The 16,222-nt window shown below is 45.5% G+C and overlaps 1 protein-coding gene and 1 long non-coding RNA gene across 3 annotated transcripts; one reads left to right on the top strand and one right to left on the bottom strand.

Annotated features, from left to right (window-relative positions):
* The first annotated feature begins 5 nt into the window (after positions 1–5).
* UFD1 (ubiquitin recognition factor in ER associated degradation 1) lies at positions 6–15,074 on the top strand. Of its 2 annotated transcripts, XM_081842850.1 has the most exons (12): positions 6–326; positions 3,192–3,324; positions 4,790–4,822; positions 6,326–6,447; positions 7,039–7,169; positions 9,101–9,173; positions 9,717–9,785; positions 10,628–10,693; positions 11,107–11,154; positions 12,471–12,559; positions 13,985–14,066; positions 14,950–15,074. In XM_081842850.1, exons 1-12 carry the CDS (start codon positions 324–326, stop codon positions 15,022–15,024), a joined length of 924 nt encoding a protein of 307 aa, XP_081698976.1. In that variant the 5' UTR covers positions 6–323; the 3' UTR covers positions 15,025–15,074. The 2 variants fall into 2 exon arrangements, with proteins under 2 accessions (XP_081698976.1, XP_081698977.1); XM_081842851.1 differs by lacking the exon at positions 6–326.
* LOC309330944 lies at positions 7,176–9,092 on the bottom strand. The gene is made up of 3 exons (XR_014151656.1): positions 8,239–9,092; positions 8,115–8,188; positions 7,176–7,314 (listed from the first exon to the last, which is right to left on the bottom strand). It is a non-coding gene; the product is annotated as an uncharacterized lncRNA (long non-coding RNA).
* Positions 15,075–16,222: the final 1,148 nt, after the last annotated feature.

The raw sequence follows: 16,222 nt of genomic DNA, 5'->3' as shown, positions 1-16,222 counted from the left end.
TGGTTTTTGTTGCGGTTGTTGTTAATGCCCGAACGAACGTGAGGGGCGCGATCCTGTTGAGGTTTTCAACCCACGGCAATGCCGGCTTACCGGGCGTCGAGTGCAAAGGCGGCTTTTGAGTAAAGGTCGCTGATTTCCAGCCCCTGGGAAAGAAGCCCCCACCCGCTTACCGCCCTTCGCTCCGTTTCCCTCGGCGCCTCACGAGGCTTCCTGTCGGCCTCGAAAGAGGCAAGTTGGCCGGAGCTCCCCGGCCCTTGAGGAGGCCTCTGCGGGAGGCCTGTCACTAGCGAAGGGGACGAGGAGGAGGAGGAGACGCCACCATCATGGTAGGAGGCCTTGGGGGGGGGTCTTTCTTTGGATGGGGGGGGGACTGATGGTGGTGGTGGGAAATGCAGAATCATCCTGGCTGTAATTCCAGTTACAGATAGGTAGCCGTGTTGGTCTGCCATAGTCAAAACAAAACAAATTCCTTCCAGTAGCACCTTAAAGACCAACTAAGTCAGTTCTTGGTATGAGCTTTCGTGTGCATGCACACTTGTGTATCTGAAGAAGTGTGCATGCACACGAAAGCTCATACCAAGAACTGACTTAGTTGGTCTTTAAGGTGCTACTGGAAGGAATTTTTTTTTGTTTTGATCCTGGCTGTAAGGAATTGCAAAAGGACACACACACACACACACACATCATCATGGAAAAACCATCTTCCGCAGAAACTGCTGCTTGCCTTCTATCACTGTGCCATTGAGAGCGTGCTCACTTATGGCTTATGTGTGTGGTACGGAAGCTGTACTACCCAGGACAGGATGGGGTTGTGCAGAGTTGTGAAGGCAGCAGAGAGCGTTGTTGGCTGCCCCCTCTCCACCTTAGAGCAGATTTATGCCACAAGGTGCCAGAGGAAGGCACTGGACATAGTAAAAGATCCATCGCATCCTGGTCACTGTCTCTTCGAGCTCCTGCCGTCGGGACGGAGATACGGGACGATGGAGACAAGAACGAGCCGTCTCAAAAACAGCTTCTTCTCCAGAGCGATCTCGGCCCTGAATGGGAAACCTGGACTTTGAAAGTCATCTAATCTTCCTTGCTGTACTATACTGTATTGTTTTAATTAGTGTTTTTATAGTTGTTCTGATTTTGTGTGGAGTGCCCTACCTGGGTGGATGGAGCAGCCAAGTAATTTTCGTTGTCCCTGAGAGGGGGCAATGACAATAAAGATATTATTATTATTATACTATTATCATCATCATTTATTATTTGTATACCGCCTTTGCACAGTTAAAAAACAATTCTCAAGGCTGCTTACAGCAAAAAAGATATACATCGTTACAAAAGTCATAAACAATAAATAAACCACATCAAAAAAATACACAACAAAATGGGAAGCAGTTTCCACACAAATCAAAATCTAAAGCTAAGTGTACAGCATTCATATCACACTTTAAAATGACATAGGTAAAAAATAACAGCAATTTGAACAAAATCAAAACAAAACTGAGCCCTCACACACATACACACCCCATTGTAGTTCTGTGGTACCTCAAAGAAAAGTTATTAGGATGAGGGACGGGGACGATTACGATTCACATTTTTCCACTCAAGTAATAATATACAGCCCAGAAAACCTTGCAAATCTTTTAGCAAGGATACTAAGAATAAGATCTGTTGTTTGATTGACTTTCTGACATTGCTCAGTTGTTGTTGTTGTTTGTTTATGATTAAAACAAAAATCAAAAGGAAGCTTATCGGTTCACCTGTCTTATCTGCGGATGAAGGATGATGTGTCAGGCTCTGTCATTCGCGTCCACGTGAGCCTCTAGAACGTATTTGGTATAGCTCAGCATTTAGCTCTGTCCTCAATATATTGTATTTTATTTTATTGCTACGGCCAGTGGCGAATGTAAATAGGGTTTCTATGCACTTATGCCTTGCAAAGTAAAAGTAAAGTGACAACATGGGTGAAAACCACAACGAGCGAAAGCACACCTTGGCAGTATGTTTAAATGGAACAAGTCATGCCCAACCCACTTAAAGGTTTAGATTTGCAGCAGCACAGTCCCCATTTTACTTTTGTGTGCATACAGCACCGTAACAGCAGTTTGCGCGACGGACAGTAGATTCAGGCAGGTAAGATCCAGAGAAGGCTGGAAAAAAACAAAAACCCTATTAAAAACTAAATGGCAAAAGAGAGTTTTGACTAAAAATTGCCCCCAGGTCAAGTAGGAATCTTAACCAGTCAGTCGCCAGGCCGGTTTCCTGGGTTCAGGGTAAATTATATGCAGATTGCAGTCTTACCACGAGAGCAGCTTTTGTGAGCTCTTGTTTATGTATTTATTTACATTTATACAGCTGCCGCCTATCAGAAATTCTGCAAAGTGAAATAATAAAGACAACAACTTTAAAGCATAGTGTACCATTCTTGGCCTGGGAAAGCCCAGATTCAGTCAGCCATGCTCTAAGAACCTCACTGTTGGAGACTACTGCAATGCGTTCTGTGTGGGGCTGCCCTTGAAGATGGTCTGGAGGCTGCCACTGGTACAGGATACTGCTGTCAAGTGGGACAGCGAGATAGAATTGTATGTGGTTGAGCCTTAAAGCACTGTGCTGGCTCCACGTGAGCAACAGAGCTCAATTCAAGGTCTTGGTTCTCGTGTACAAAAGGTTGGAACAACTTGAGGCCCCAGGACTGGGCATATTGCTTTGAGGCCTACTTGTCTCATCAGTGAGTATGTGCTCCCATGCTCTGAAAATTTCCAGATTGTATCACTGTAATCTGCTCTATGTGGGACTGCCAGTGATGATGGAGGAGGAGGAGTTTGGATTTGATATCCCGCTTTATCACTACCCGAAGGACTCTCAAAGCAGCTAGCATTCTCCTTTCCCTTCCTCCCCCAAACACTCAGTGAGGTGAGTAGGGCTGAGAGACTTCAGAGAAGTGTGACTAGCCCAAGGTCACGCATGTGGAGGAGCGGAGACTCGAACCCAGTTCACCAGATTACGAGTCTACCGCTCTTAACCACTACACTACACTGGCTCTCTTGATGGATGTTGTAGTCCAAGAACACCAGGAGACCTAAGGTTGAAGAACACAAAAGTTGACAGTACTAAGCTAGATAGACGAATGGTCTGATTCAGTTCGGCAGCATATTATATATAACTTGCCTCTTCTAATGCATTCTCTTGTTTTTCCTCCCCAGTTTTCTTTCAATATGTTCGATCACCCAATTCCCAGAGTGTTCCAGAACCGCTTCTCGACTCAGTACCGCTGTTTCTCAGTGTCCATGCTTGCTGGGCCTAATGACAGATCAGATGTGGAGAAAGGCGGGAAGAGTATGTGCACATTTTTCTTTTTGAATATTCTCTTGAGGGCTAGATGGTTTTGTGTTTTGCAGGGGGTGGTACTTGAAAGAGCGTTAAGCAACACGTGCTGGCTAAGCTCCCCCAAATAGCATAAGAGGAGCCTACTGGATCAGGCCAATGGCCCATCTAGTCCAGCATCCTGTTCTCATAGCGACCAACCACATGCCTGTGGGAAGCCTTCAGGCAGGACCCAAGCACAAGAGCACTCTCTCTTCCTGCGGTTTCCAGAAAATGGGATTCAGGAGCATTACCTACGGGACCGCCTCTCCTGGTATGTCCCACAGAGGAACTTACGGTCTTCAAATAAAAACATCTTGAAGGTCCCAGGCCACAGAGAGGTTAGGCTGGCCTCAACTAGAGCCAGGGCCTTTTCGGCCGCGGCTCCAACCTGGTGGAATGCTCTGTCACAAGAGACAAGGGCCCTGCAGGACTTGACATCTTTCCGCAGGGCCTGCAAGACAGAGCTGTTCCACCAGGCCTTTGGTCAGGGCGCAGCCTGACTCCCTCCTTTGGCAATCTTTACAAAACTTTAGTTTATGGTTGCCATCAATTTTGATTTTAATTAACTTTTATAATGTTTTTATAATGTTGCACTGTTTTAGTGTTGTTAGCCGCCCTGAGCCCGGCTTCGGCTGGGGAGGGCGGGATATAAATAAAATTTATTATTATTATTATTATTATTATTATTATTATTATTATTGAAGTCCAAGGGCCACATTCCCTTCTGGACCACCTTCCAGGGCTCGCATGCCAGTTCTGGGTGAGGCCAGAGGCACAAGTGGATGGAACAATGAATGTGACATTTTGCCTTTGTATGGTAGGATAGTTTCTACACACATGCACGTGATGACCCTCTCTGTTATCTTTCCAGATAAGCAAGAGGTATTTTCTGTGGTCAAGGACCCATTCCATCCAGTAAGACGGGTAGCCTGGGGAGAGGGCTAAGGGCTCAGCCTAAGGGCCAGGTTGAGAGGCCTAGCACTGAGGTGGGGAACCTGTGACTCTCGAGATGTTGATGAACTGCAATTACCAACAACCCCAGCAAGCTCAGCAAGATGAGGGGAGATTTAGTTCATCAACGTCTGGAGGGCCACAGGTTTCCCACACCTGACCTAGAGGGTCACATTTGGGCCACAGGCCTGGGGTTCCCCATCCCTGTGGTAGCCTCGTGTTGAGTCTCCCTCCCCACTGAAATGTGTAGTATATAGGATACTTACTCTCTTGGTTTTCACACCCCCTGCTCTGAATCAGGAGAAGGAAATCTAGGTGTTATGACATAGGACATTGGATAAACTTCTCTTTGTGTTAATGTCTGCGGGCGGGAATTCAATGAAGGAATATATTCTCGTATTAAAGTACATGCCTTGATTTTCCTGTGCTTGTTTTCCATTGCCATGCCATACCTAATCTTACTGTTAATTTCCTTTTTTCGCAGTAATTATGCCACCCTCTGCTTTGGATCAACTCAGTGAGTATCTTCTATTCAGCCTACTTATGAAGATGTAAAGTGTATTCTCTCACTGCAAGTGTTTTCAGTGTTTTCCGACCCACCTTTAATCGTAACAGGGGTTTAGAGACCCTCATCTTAATTGTTTTAATCTTGTATTTGTATGACAGCAATGTCATCATCGCGCCCCACTTTGGTTCAGGACACAATCCAGTTGTGGGTCCTGACCTACCAGTTAAATATTAAGGTTGTAGCTGGTTAAATCAGTAAGAAGCCAATAAGCATTTTGGATTGGCAACGTATGTGAAATTGCTGCTACGGTAACGCTACAATTATTTCCTCTTGACATTCCATCCCATAGGATGTGGAAGGGCACAATGATGGTCACCTCTTTTCCCAACTTCTTCTTGCTCCAGAGTCACACAGTGCTCAGACAAAACTATTTTTTTCTGGGTTTTTTGCCACCACATTACACTGCTACTGAATTAATTGCACTGGCTGTCAATAAGGTACAAGCCTTCATTCAAGGGGCTGCTACTGGTGTTCAAAGCCCTATACAGCTAGGGACCAGGATGCCTAAAAGGTGGTCTCACCCCTTATATACCCAACTGTTATAGGAATTCTAAGGTCTCACATATATATATAAATCATGTGTTCATAAATCTACAAGGCAAATATAAGTATATAAACCACATCTGTAATAGTACAGGAGAGCAATCCTGAAGCCATTTTGACTTTTCCAGTGATTGACCTCAAATATTCTCTGCTGTGAGGAAGGAAATGGAAAAGGCCTCCCCATGGTCTCTTTGCTCACAAATCCTGTCTTAAGGGTGTATTTGTGCGTGAATAGGGTGAGCCTGTGACCTGGTTTCAGGAACTAAGTAGTTAACATCTCAGAAGGAATGGCTAGGTTGCCCTGGTAAAGCAATCAAGTGACCAGTATCCTGCCAGACAGGATTTCTGTTGTAGACCGCCCCACTGTGATGTATTTCTGCTGTAGCCCACCTCTCTGTAGGAGAGGGCCTCCTGCAGATATCCCATTAGGAGGTCAGTTCTGTATGATTTCAGGTATTTAGGTCCCAAGCCAATTAGGGCTTTATATTTTGCTACTAACACCTTGAATTTGCAACGCTTTCAAGGCTGAAGTCACATGGTCCTATCAAGATTCCTCACTTACCATCCTAGCAGCCATATTCTGCACTAACTGAAGCTGTCTTCAAGGGCAGCCCCATGTAGAGTACATTACAGTAGTTCATGCAGGAGGAATAGGAATACTGTGTTTAGTGTTGCAGTGCCTACTCCTTGGAGCTTGGAAACCCTGAATTAGATCAATGGTATTTTCCTATATTCAACCCAGTCCTACACAAGTATTGTTGGACGCAAATCATACTGAGTTCAGTGAGGCTTACTCCCAAGTCAGCAAGTGTAGGCTCACAGTCCAAGATTCTTTATGCGAGCTTCCAAGAAAATTCTATTTGATATAATGCAGTGCTTCTCCCCCCCCCCACCCCCATTTTTTTCTAGGCCGTCTTAATATCACCTATCCTATGTTGTTTAAACTGACAAATAAAAATTCCGACCGGATGACGCACTGTGGCGTGCTTGAGTTTGTGGCCGACGAAGGCATTTGTTACCTTCCACACTGGGTAAGTAGACACCTTGATTCTCTTCTCAACTTAAAACTTCTACAAGGGTTGTTTGAAATGAGTTATCCTCTTTTTTTATTTTTTTAAAAATCATTTCACTATAGCACAGGCTTGTGATGATGTCTCATACAGACTCCGGATAGACTGTACATTCCATCACGGAGCTACAATTCTCAGAGTAGTTTATACTGTTGGTCCCTCTTCCCAGGGAACTTTGGGAATTACAGTTCTGTGAGAGGGAATAAGGGTCTCCTGGCAACTCTCAGGACCTTAACAAACTACAGTGGTACCTTGGGTTAAGTACTTAATTCGTTCTGGAGGTCCGTTCTTAACCTGAAACTGTTTTTAACCTGAAGCACCACTTTAGCTAATGGGGCCTCCAGCTATCGCTGCGCCGCCGGAGCACGATTTCTGTTCTCATCCTGAAGCAAAGTTCTTAACTCGAGGTACTATTTCTGGGTTAGCGGAGTCTGTAACCTGAGGCATCTGTAACCCGAGGTGCCACTGTACAGGCCACAGGATTCTTTGCGCGAAGATCTGAGTAGCTCCCAAGACATCATTTGAGCACCTGTCTTTATTTCCTTTTGACAGATGATGCAGAACCTGCTCTTGGAGGAAGGGGGCCTGGTGCAGGTAGAGAGCGTCAACTTGCAGGTGGCGACGTACTCCAAATTTCAGCCGCAGAGCCCTGATTTCCTTGATATCACCAACCCCAAAGCAGTGTATCCTTTTCGTTAAACCTCAGGGGAAGCCGCAGAGGGTGGTTTGAGCTGTGGCCCCAGGGAAGGAAGATGAATTGCCTTTTTCCAACAAGGGAGTAAGGAACCTCAGGACCAAATGTGGTTCTCCAGGGCTGTCCATCTGGACCTTGGAGCTCTTATTGGTGTTTGGCAACTTTGACCAGTTGCAGGACCTTGGCCAGACCTTAGCAGAGCATATGCAGAGTTCTCGAAAGCAATCAGCTGCAGGCAGGATGGATGAAGCAGGAACCAGTAACTTGTTACTTATAGGTGTGTTTATTATGTATAGCAGACTTCAAGTTACTATGTACAAGAACAGAACAGATACACAGATCTTAACTAACTCTCTCTCACTCCAAACAACTCTTAGATTCCACACTGACCAACAACACATTCCAGTCATTTAGGCCATAAATCATTATGCCTGTGTGAGACTTTAGCCAATGGTAAAGCTGTTTCCAGGCTTCTTATCTCTAGGCAGATACAGTGGTGCCCCGCAAGACGAACGCCTCGCAAGACGGAAAACCCGCTAGATGAAAGGGTTTTCCGTTTTGGAGGCGCTTCGCAAAACGAATTTCCCTATGGGCTTGCTTCACAAGACGAAAATGTCTTGCAAGTCCCTGCGGGTTTTTTCCCCTCCCCCCCCCTTTTCTAAGCAGCTAAGCCGCTTATCAGCTGATCCGCTGATAAGCCGCTTATCAGCTGATCGCTAAAAGCCGCTAAACTGCTAATAGCGCTAATCCGCTAAGCTGTCAATGGGCTTGCTTCGCAAGACGAAAAACCGCTATACGAAGAGACTCACGGAATGGATTAATTTCGTCTTGCGAGGCACCACTGTAACTCCTCTTTACTCAGTCGTCGTTGGCTGTTGGCCAACTCTTAATTGCTTTGTGTGAAGCTGCACAGAATTGCACATAGTCAAAAAACCCAACAGCTCTGCCTAGCATGCACTTCCTCCCCAGGCCACACCCCTTCCTGTCTCTTCTTTGGCCCGGCTGACCCTGAGGGTCACGTAGTCCAACCCCATGCAATGCTGGAATATGCAGGTGACCCATGTGGAGTTTGAACCCAGGCCCTTGGCGTTATCAGCACCACGTGCTAACCAGTTCAAGCTGGCAGAGCCTCTGAGTGTACAGAGTTGCATTGTCTTCCCTCTGGCCTTGCCTGCCATTGGCCTGCAGCCCCAGAAGGTTACTTAGGAGGGAAGGTGGCCCCTGGGCTCCAAAAACAGGTGCTATCTGAAAATGAACAAGGGCCACTTCAGAGACAGCTTCCTCTGATGTAGCCTCACTGACTTCAGTTTGCGGTGGACGCCAGTGACACCAATCTGTGTTTCTCCTTTCCAAAAGCTGGTAACATGCCATGAGCTGGTGACTGAGGAGGGGAGAGTTTATCTTAGGAGAATAAGATGTAGGAGAAAGTCGACAGACCATGTTATTCTAAAGCAGATTTTCTGCACCATGGAGGTTGGGGGTCTATTTATTTTCAAGTATCTTTACCCGGCTTTGCAGTCAGAAAGGCTCCCAGGGTGGCTAACATAAGATCAATAAAGAGTAAGTCCTCCCTGCCAATAGGCATAGCACAAAAGGAAAACGAGTGAGGAAGGAAGATGGAAAAAAAAACCCCACACCAAGCAGACACAGGCACTGGTTCATATAAAGACCAGCTAGAACAGAAAGCTGTTCAGGGAGAAGAGCCTGAAAGAGCCAGACCCAGTAAAGTGTTCCTGCTTCACCTCTCTTCCTCTGCTCTAGCCCAGTGGAATGGCAGCCTGCCAGGTGACAGTTGAAGGAGAGAGGGAGCCTCAAGGAGATGGGGAGGGTTAAATGCAGCTGCTGATGTACCTGCGGTTGTGAAATGTAACCTTCTATGCTACCAGCATGGTTTGTTTTTCAATTTAACATCCTGTAAAGATTGGAAAACGCTCTCAGAAATTTTGCTTGCCTGACCACCGGAGATGTTATAGCCATCAACTACAATGAAAAGGTAATACATTGCCATTTAAAGCGGAATAAGCTATACCCGAGGAGCCCTGGAGGGAATGATTACCGTATTTTTTGCTCTACAAGACTCACTTTTTCCCTCCTAAAAAGTAAGGGGAAATGTGTGTGCGTCTTATGGAGTGAATCCAGGCTGCACAGCTATCCCAGAAGCCAGAACAGCAAGAGGGATCGCTGCTTTCGCTGCACAGCAGTCCCTCTTGTTGTTCTGGCTTCTGAGATTCAGAATATATTTTTTTCTTGTTTTCCTCCTCCAAAAACTAGGTGCGTCTTATGGTCTGGTGCGTCCTATAGAGCAAAAAATGTGGTAGGCATCATAATCCAGAAACTTGTGCGTGCATCTATCTGTGCTAATGCATCCAGGGCTGTCTCCTGGGTTTTAAGTGGATTTTTAGGTGACTTCTAGGTATTAGATTGAATTTGAGAGCTGGCATGGGGCAGGGCAGTGTGCGAGTAAAAGAGTTATAAGAATGGTAAGGCAACTTGATAAGAGATTAGATTGATGATGAGATCGTCTGTCTTTTTTTAGATCTATGAGCTTCGAGTGATGGAGACGAAACCCGACAAAGCTGTGTCCATCATAGAGTGTGACATGAATGTAAGTGGGAGATGGGCGTCTTCAGTCTCACTGACTGCTTAAAACAGGGGTTGGGAACCTTTTTTAATTCAAGGGCCACATTACTCCAGTGGAAAGCTGTCAGGAGCCTGTGTTCCAGTATAGCCCCCCCCCCCAGCTATTTCCCACGGGTTCACATTCCCATTAAAATATATTTAGCTTTTAGTAGCTCCGTCCATGTTTCACTTTAATTTTTTTATAGGCTTTTAAAAACAGCAACCAAGTTTGTAAGCCCATTATCTCTCCTGGCTGTCCGAAAGTGAAAAAGCATCCGGTGTTTCCAGCAGAATGATTCAAAAACCGTCAATGCACACATTGGACTCCAAGTCCTGCCTTGCAGCTTTTAAAGGCCTCAAAATTCAAAATGCAATTGCAGAGGCAAAATTTAGGATGCAATTGCAAATGCAGATTGCACGGGCTGCTTTTTGCATTTTTTCCCCAAGTATCACAAACCCACCAAATTCCCCTCCTCTGTTTTGATCTTCTTGCAGAGAAAGGAGCTACAATTTTGCACAACATCAAAACCCTTCTCCCTTCCCATTGTACAACTGATGGTCTTAAAGGGGGACCCAGAGGATCCCGTGAAATCTGGCTGTAGGAATAATTGCTTTAATTCTACTTCTGGGGAAGGACTAAATCACTTTGGTAGATTAAGGGAGGAAGCCATTTCTTAGGAATGTTGTTCTTGTTTCTTACCCTGATTGTGAATTTGATACTGACTCTATACCCAGCCAGATGGGCGGGGGTATAAATAAATTATTATTATTATTATTATTATTACTACTACTACTACTACTACTACTACTACTACTGTATTTATACAGGTGGATTTTGATGCACCCTTGGGTTACAAAGAACCAGAAAGACAGACACACCACGAGGAGTCCACAGTAAGTGGCCTTGTATATTCTTCTCTCTTTTTACTTGCTTTTTCCTCCCCCCACCCCCCAAAAAAAACCCCACTCAGAAGAAGCGGTGAATGCGACAAATAAATTGATAAAGCTGGTTGTCAAGTTGATTTACTCCTTGCTTTTCATTTTCTTGATTGTGTTGGTCGACAGAGCGGTCCTTTTGTTGGAAGATTCAGGATTTCTTAACAAAGTGCATGATTAAACTGTGGAACTCACTCCTACAAGAGACAGTGGTAGGCACCAATTTGGATAGTTTTTAGAAAAGGATTAGACCAGTTCACTGTCGGTGGATATATTCCACCTCCACGGTTTCTGAGCATCAGAATTGAGCGGAAGGAATGCTGTGGAGCCATTGTAAAACAAGTCAACTTGTTTCCCCGCTTGCTTTCCAGGATGTGGAGGCAGACCATAGCGGCTACGTGGGTGACCTGGGATTCCGTGTAAGTCTCTTTGATTAATTAAACTATATTTATTAGCTGCTTTTTAAGAAATAACAGCAACAACGGTTTTATTTATACCCCGCCCATCTGACTGCGTTTCCCCAGCTACTCTGGGCGGCTTCGAGCACGTACAAAAACATTTTAAAAAAGAACTCAAAGCTACTCACAAACACAGAGATTAAAAATAGGGATATCAAACATCCCACAAAGGGGGACTCAACACCCTCTGCATCACCCCATATGAAGGAAGCTGCTTAGATATTCCAGTGAACCCACTGAAATGTTTCACTTATGATAAGACTTGCAGCATGTTGAGAATCCAAATTCAGAATATACTGTACTTTTCCGTGTATAACACTCCCCCATGTATATGATGCCCCCTATTTTGGGGGACTAAAAATTAAGAGAATGGGGGGAGATTGCACAGAGTTGCTGTGATGGTTTGTGTATGCTCTTCGCAATAAGCACCCTCTGCTCACTCAGAGAGGTATTTACAGTATTTTATTTTACATATGTACAAGCAGCACAGTACAACTTATGCATCCGAATCGTCCCTGCGCTTTAACGCTTTCCTTTCCTGTGCTGAAGGTACAGGCATAGGCTCTCTGACTGTCCCTGAGCTCCCTATGTGGTGCTGGGGCTCTACTTCAGCATCAGAGAGCCTTGCCACCTCATGGCTCTCCCCCTCTTCCCCTTCCGTCATGTCCTGATCGTTTCCTTCTGACTGTTCCTGCTCTGACTCTTCTCCTCCCCCCGACTCAGAAGGCGTTCCTCGGCAGTCCCGTGACAGTTGTTCAGCTTTGGCGGCGGGGGGGGGGGGGTTGCCGAAAATCACTCACCCACCTAGGCAACGCTAACACTCGTACCTCCTAATGTCTGTCCCCTTGCCGGAAGAAGCAGCCTATTGCCCGCCCAATTGCCACAGCAACACCCAATCAACACCACCCCAATCCCACGTCACCCCTACTCCCTACCCAAGTATAAGATGACCCCCGATTTTAAACATAATACTTCAGTAAAAAAAAAAAAAAAACTAGTCTTCTACACGGAAAAGTACGGTAGATATAATTCCTTTCCAAACTGTAGAACAGTTGCAGTCTAATAGGCAGCCTTTCAAAGACAATCCTTAGTAGAGTTGTTGTTGTTTTCCTGCTTAGTTTCCTTGGGTGATTGCCTCTGGGGATTTCTTGGATAAATTGGATCAGGACTGTTCAGGTGGATATAGGCATCATCCTACGCGGGTCATGACTTGAGATGCTCCATTTTACAAGGATGATGATTTCACAATGATGACTCTACCTTTCTTATCCCTGCAGGCCTTTTCAGGATCTGGGAACAGGCTGGACGGGAAAAAGAAAGGCGTTGAGCCAAATCCTTCTCCAATTAAACCAGAAGACATTAGAAGGTTGGTTTGCCTTGATGCAATTCTGTGTGTCCTCCAAGTAAAATGACTTGGGCCGTTTCCATCTCTTTCTGCAGCATTGCCATGGCTTCAGTATTTGTGCGAGTTGGATATTCTCGCTTGGAGTGTCGTAACATGGCTTGGAAAGGAAGAAAAGAAACAGCAGCTATGTCGGAAGCAGGAAATCTCAGGTCCAGGAGGCAAATGTGGCCCCCAAGCCTCTCTATCCAGCCCTTAGAACTCTTCCCCAGGCCACACCCCATTATGGGTCCCTGCTTCACCTCCTGAGCATTTTTGCCTGGTTAGAAGTGTGCATTCATTCCTTTTGCTTGTCTGTATGGAGGACAGAGAAGAGTGTGTAGAAGCAGGTCTTTAGTGGTTAGCCTAAGAATGAGCAACTAGCTCAAGGTCACCCTGTTTGAACCCAGGTCCTCTCTGGTCACTGTCCAGCAGGCTAAAGAAGCTCCACGTCACAACACTTCTCACTGTGGATAATATGGTGACTTTACCTTCCCCAAACCTGGTGCCCTCCAGATATTGTGGACTAAAACTTTTATTCATCCCTCACCCTCGGCTGTGCTGGTTTGGAAGTGATGAGATGCGCAGTCCAAAACATCTGCAAGGCACCAAACAGGGAAAGGCTGGCTCATTTGTTTACAGCGGCAAGTCTCACACAAGCTAGGATAATGCGTTTCGACAACTCCAGCTGAGATCAACCTGCGACTTAAAGAAGCCTTGTGAAGCCACGTGTTTAAAATTGCTCATCCACCAGGAACCAGTGAGGGGGATAATTACTCTTTCAGTAGAAGCCAAGCAAAAGGAGACAGCTGCATCTGGCTTCCGAAACGCACTATCTACCTATATCTCTCTGTCTATGTATATACAGTCAAACCCTGGCTCTCAAATGGCTCCATTTTCGAACGATTCGGCTCCCAAGCACTGAAAATCTGGAAGTAAATGCTCCAGTTTTCAAACGTTTTTCAGAAGCTGAACATCCAATGCGGCTTCCACTGAGTGTAGGAAGCTTTTGCAACCAATTGGAAGCTGTGATTCAGTTGTCAAACATTTCAGAAGCCGAATGGCTGGCCATGCCTACCTTTAGGAGACCCCATCCTGTTCCCGGCCTCCAGCTTTTCCATTCTCCTTCACCCGCCCAACCATTAGTCAACATTCTGAGCATGCTTAGTCTTCATTGAATTGTTTTTGGGGTCCTCTCATCACCCCAGCTTAAAAAATATTAAACCCAAATAAAAAAAAAACATGCCAAGTTTTTCCTTCTTTCTAAGCAGGAGCAAACCCTTAACTTCATGCTTCTTTCTCAGTTTGATTTGGATGTTAATCTTTTTTCTGTGATTTGTGAGCTGGCTCCATAAGGCAGAACAGAAATGAATATATGAAGCACATGTACCTCATTTGTCTCTTCTGCAGAGGGATTCCCAACTATGACTTCAAAATTGGCAAGATCACATTCATCAGAAATTCTCGGCCGCTGGTCAAGAAAGTAGAAGAAGTGAGTAAAACTAGCTTTTTCACTTGAGGTTGTCCCCAGTGAAGGGATGTGGGTGGCGCTGTAGGTTAAACCACTGTGCTGTTTGGGCTTGCTGATCGAAAGGTCGATGGTTCGAATTCCCGCAACAGGGTGAGCTCCCGTTGTTCGGTCCCAGCTCCTGCCAACCTAGAAGTTCGAAAGCACACAGTGCGAGTAGATAAATAGGTACCACTGCAGCGGGAAGGTAAACAGCATTTCCGTGCACTGCTCTGGTTTCGCCAGAAGCGGCTTAGTCATGCTGGCCACATGACCCAGAAAAACTGTCTGCGGAAGTGGACAAACGCCAGCTCCCTTGGCCTGTAAAGCGAGATGAGTGCCACAACCCCAGAGTTGTTCGCGACTGGACTTAATTGTCAGGGGTCCCTTTACTTTTACCTTTTCTGTCCCCAGTGAAGTATCCCGTTTGCAGAAGGCCTTCCACCTTTGTAGTGGAATGTTTTCTCTCCTGCCCTGCCCTGCTCTGCCCCACTCAGCCCTGTTCATGCAGTGCTGGTTAAGACCAGCACCTAAAAACAACAACCACCCAAAGAATCTGACAAGAGAGCTCAGGAAGAGATATTGGTCAGTTACAATAAATCTGTTATTTGCACTTCACCCAAGACAGACCCTAAAACTCGTTTACCTCGTGTATTTTGGCATTTCTAAGCATTTTCAATAAATAAGTGAATAAGCAGAAGTCAGCTCAGCTGAAATCACAGGATCAATGCAAAACTGGAACTACTCATGGTGCCTGAACAGGTCACTGCCTGAAAAGCCCAGGTTTTCACTTCTTGCATGTGTAATAATGAATAATAATGTGAGTTTATAAAGTAATGTTTCCCATTACCCACCCCTCTGTTTTCAGGATGACTCTGGAAGCCGCTTCATTGCCTTTTCTGGAGAAGGCCAGTCACTCCGCAAGAAAGGAAGAAAACCGTAACTCCCGGAACCAGGAGTTGGTCAGGAAGAATAAAATAACACTGCAGCGTTTCTGACTTATTTTAACTTTTCTTTTGTAAAAGGACGTTGTATTGGGGGGGTGGCGGCACTCTTGTTCATAAGCAACATAATGACATTCTAATCTGGTTCTGCACTTTCAAGTGAATGTGGTTCAGTGGGTTTTACTTAGTAGAAGATTGTAAGTTGCAGGTTGATGAAGACAACTCTGGTAACACTGAGCAGCAGAGACACGAAAAGAATGTGGATTTCTGATGGTCCCCTGGAAGGCTGTTTTTGATTTATGGCAGCAAAGGGTTCTTGAATAATAATAATAATAATACTAATACTAATAATAATAATAATAATAATAATAATAATAATAATAAATTTATTATTTGTACCCCGCCCATCTGGCTGGGTTTCCCCAGCCACTCTGGGCGGCTTCCATAAAAACCAAAAATACACTAAAATATCACAGATTAAAAACTTCCCTGAACAGGGCTGCCTTAAGATGTCTTCTGAATGTCAGGTAGTTATTTATCGCTTTGACATCTGATGGGAGGGCGTTCCACAGGGCAGGCGCCACTACCAAGAAGGCCCTCTGCCTGGTTCCCTGCAGCTTTGCTTCTCGCAATGAGGGAACCGCCAGAAGGCCCTCGGCGCCTGGTCCGGGCAAAACGATGGGGGTGGAGATGCTCCTTCAGGTATACTGGGCTGAGGCCGTTTAGGGCTTTAAAGGTCAACACCAGCACTTTGAATTGTGCTCGGAAACGTACTGGGAGCCAATGTAGGTCTTTCAAGACCGGTGTTATGTGGTCTCGGCGGCCGCCCCCAGTCACCAGTCTAGCTGCCGTATTCTGAATAAGTTGCTTTCTTGTATGTTAACTTCCCACACTTGGAAAATAGGCATGGTTTCCTTACAGTTTAGGGCAGGGCTGTGGAAGCCTTGTGGGCAACCTTCCAGGGCCCGCATGCCAGTGTTGGGCAGGGCCAGAAGCAAAAGCAACATGTATGAATGACTGGTTTTTGTACTTTTACCTTTGAATGCCTTTGTATGCCAGTACATTCACCTGTACTGTGAAGTGTTACAGCTCAGGTGCAGGTTTCTTAGCTAGAACTAGATGGAATAAAATTAGTGGTTTACATGCATGTGGAATGGATGGTAAAGATACGGTTTCTTAATAGTTGTCCTGGTTAAA

Source organism: Podarcis erhardii, assembly GCF_964252035.2.
Source record: "Podarcis erhardii genome assembly, chromosome: 15".
NCBI classification, from domain to species: domain Eukaryota; kingdom Metazoa; phylum Chordata; class Lepidosauria; order Squamata; family Lacertidae; genus Podarcis; species Podarcis erhardii.
The sequence above is the reverse complement of the archived record's forward strand: the minus strand, read 5'-3'. Positions and strand labels throughout refer to the sequence as shown.

Excerpts from the sequence above, each read along its gene's own strand:
- UFD1 (XM_081842850.1), top strand. Across the intron at positions 6,448-7,038 it reads TTTGTTACCTTCCACACTGG|ATGATGCAGAACCTGCTCTT; the intron begins GTAAGTAGACAC and ends TCCTTTTGACAG. Across the intron at positions 10,694-11,106 it reads CACACCACGAGGAGTCCACA|GATGTGGAGGCAGACCATAG; the intron begins GTAAGTGGCCTT and ends CTTGCTTTCCAG.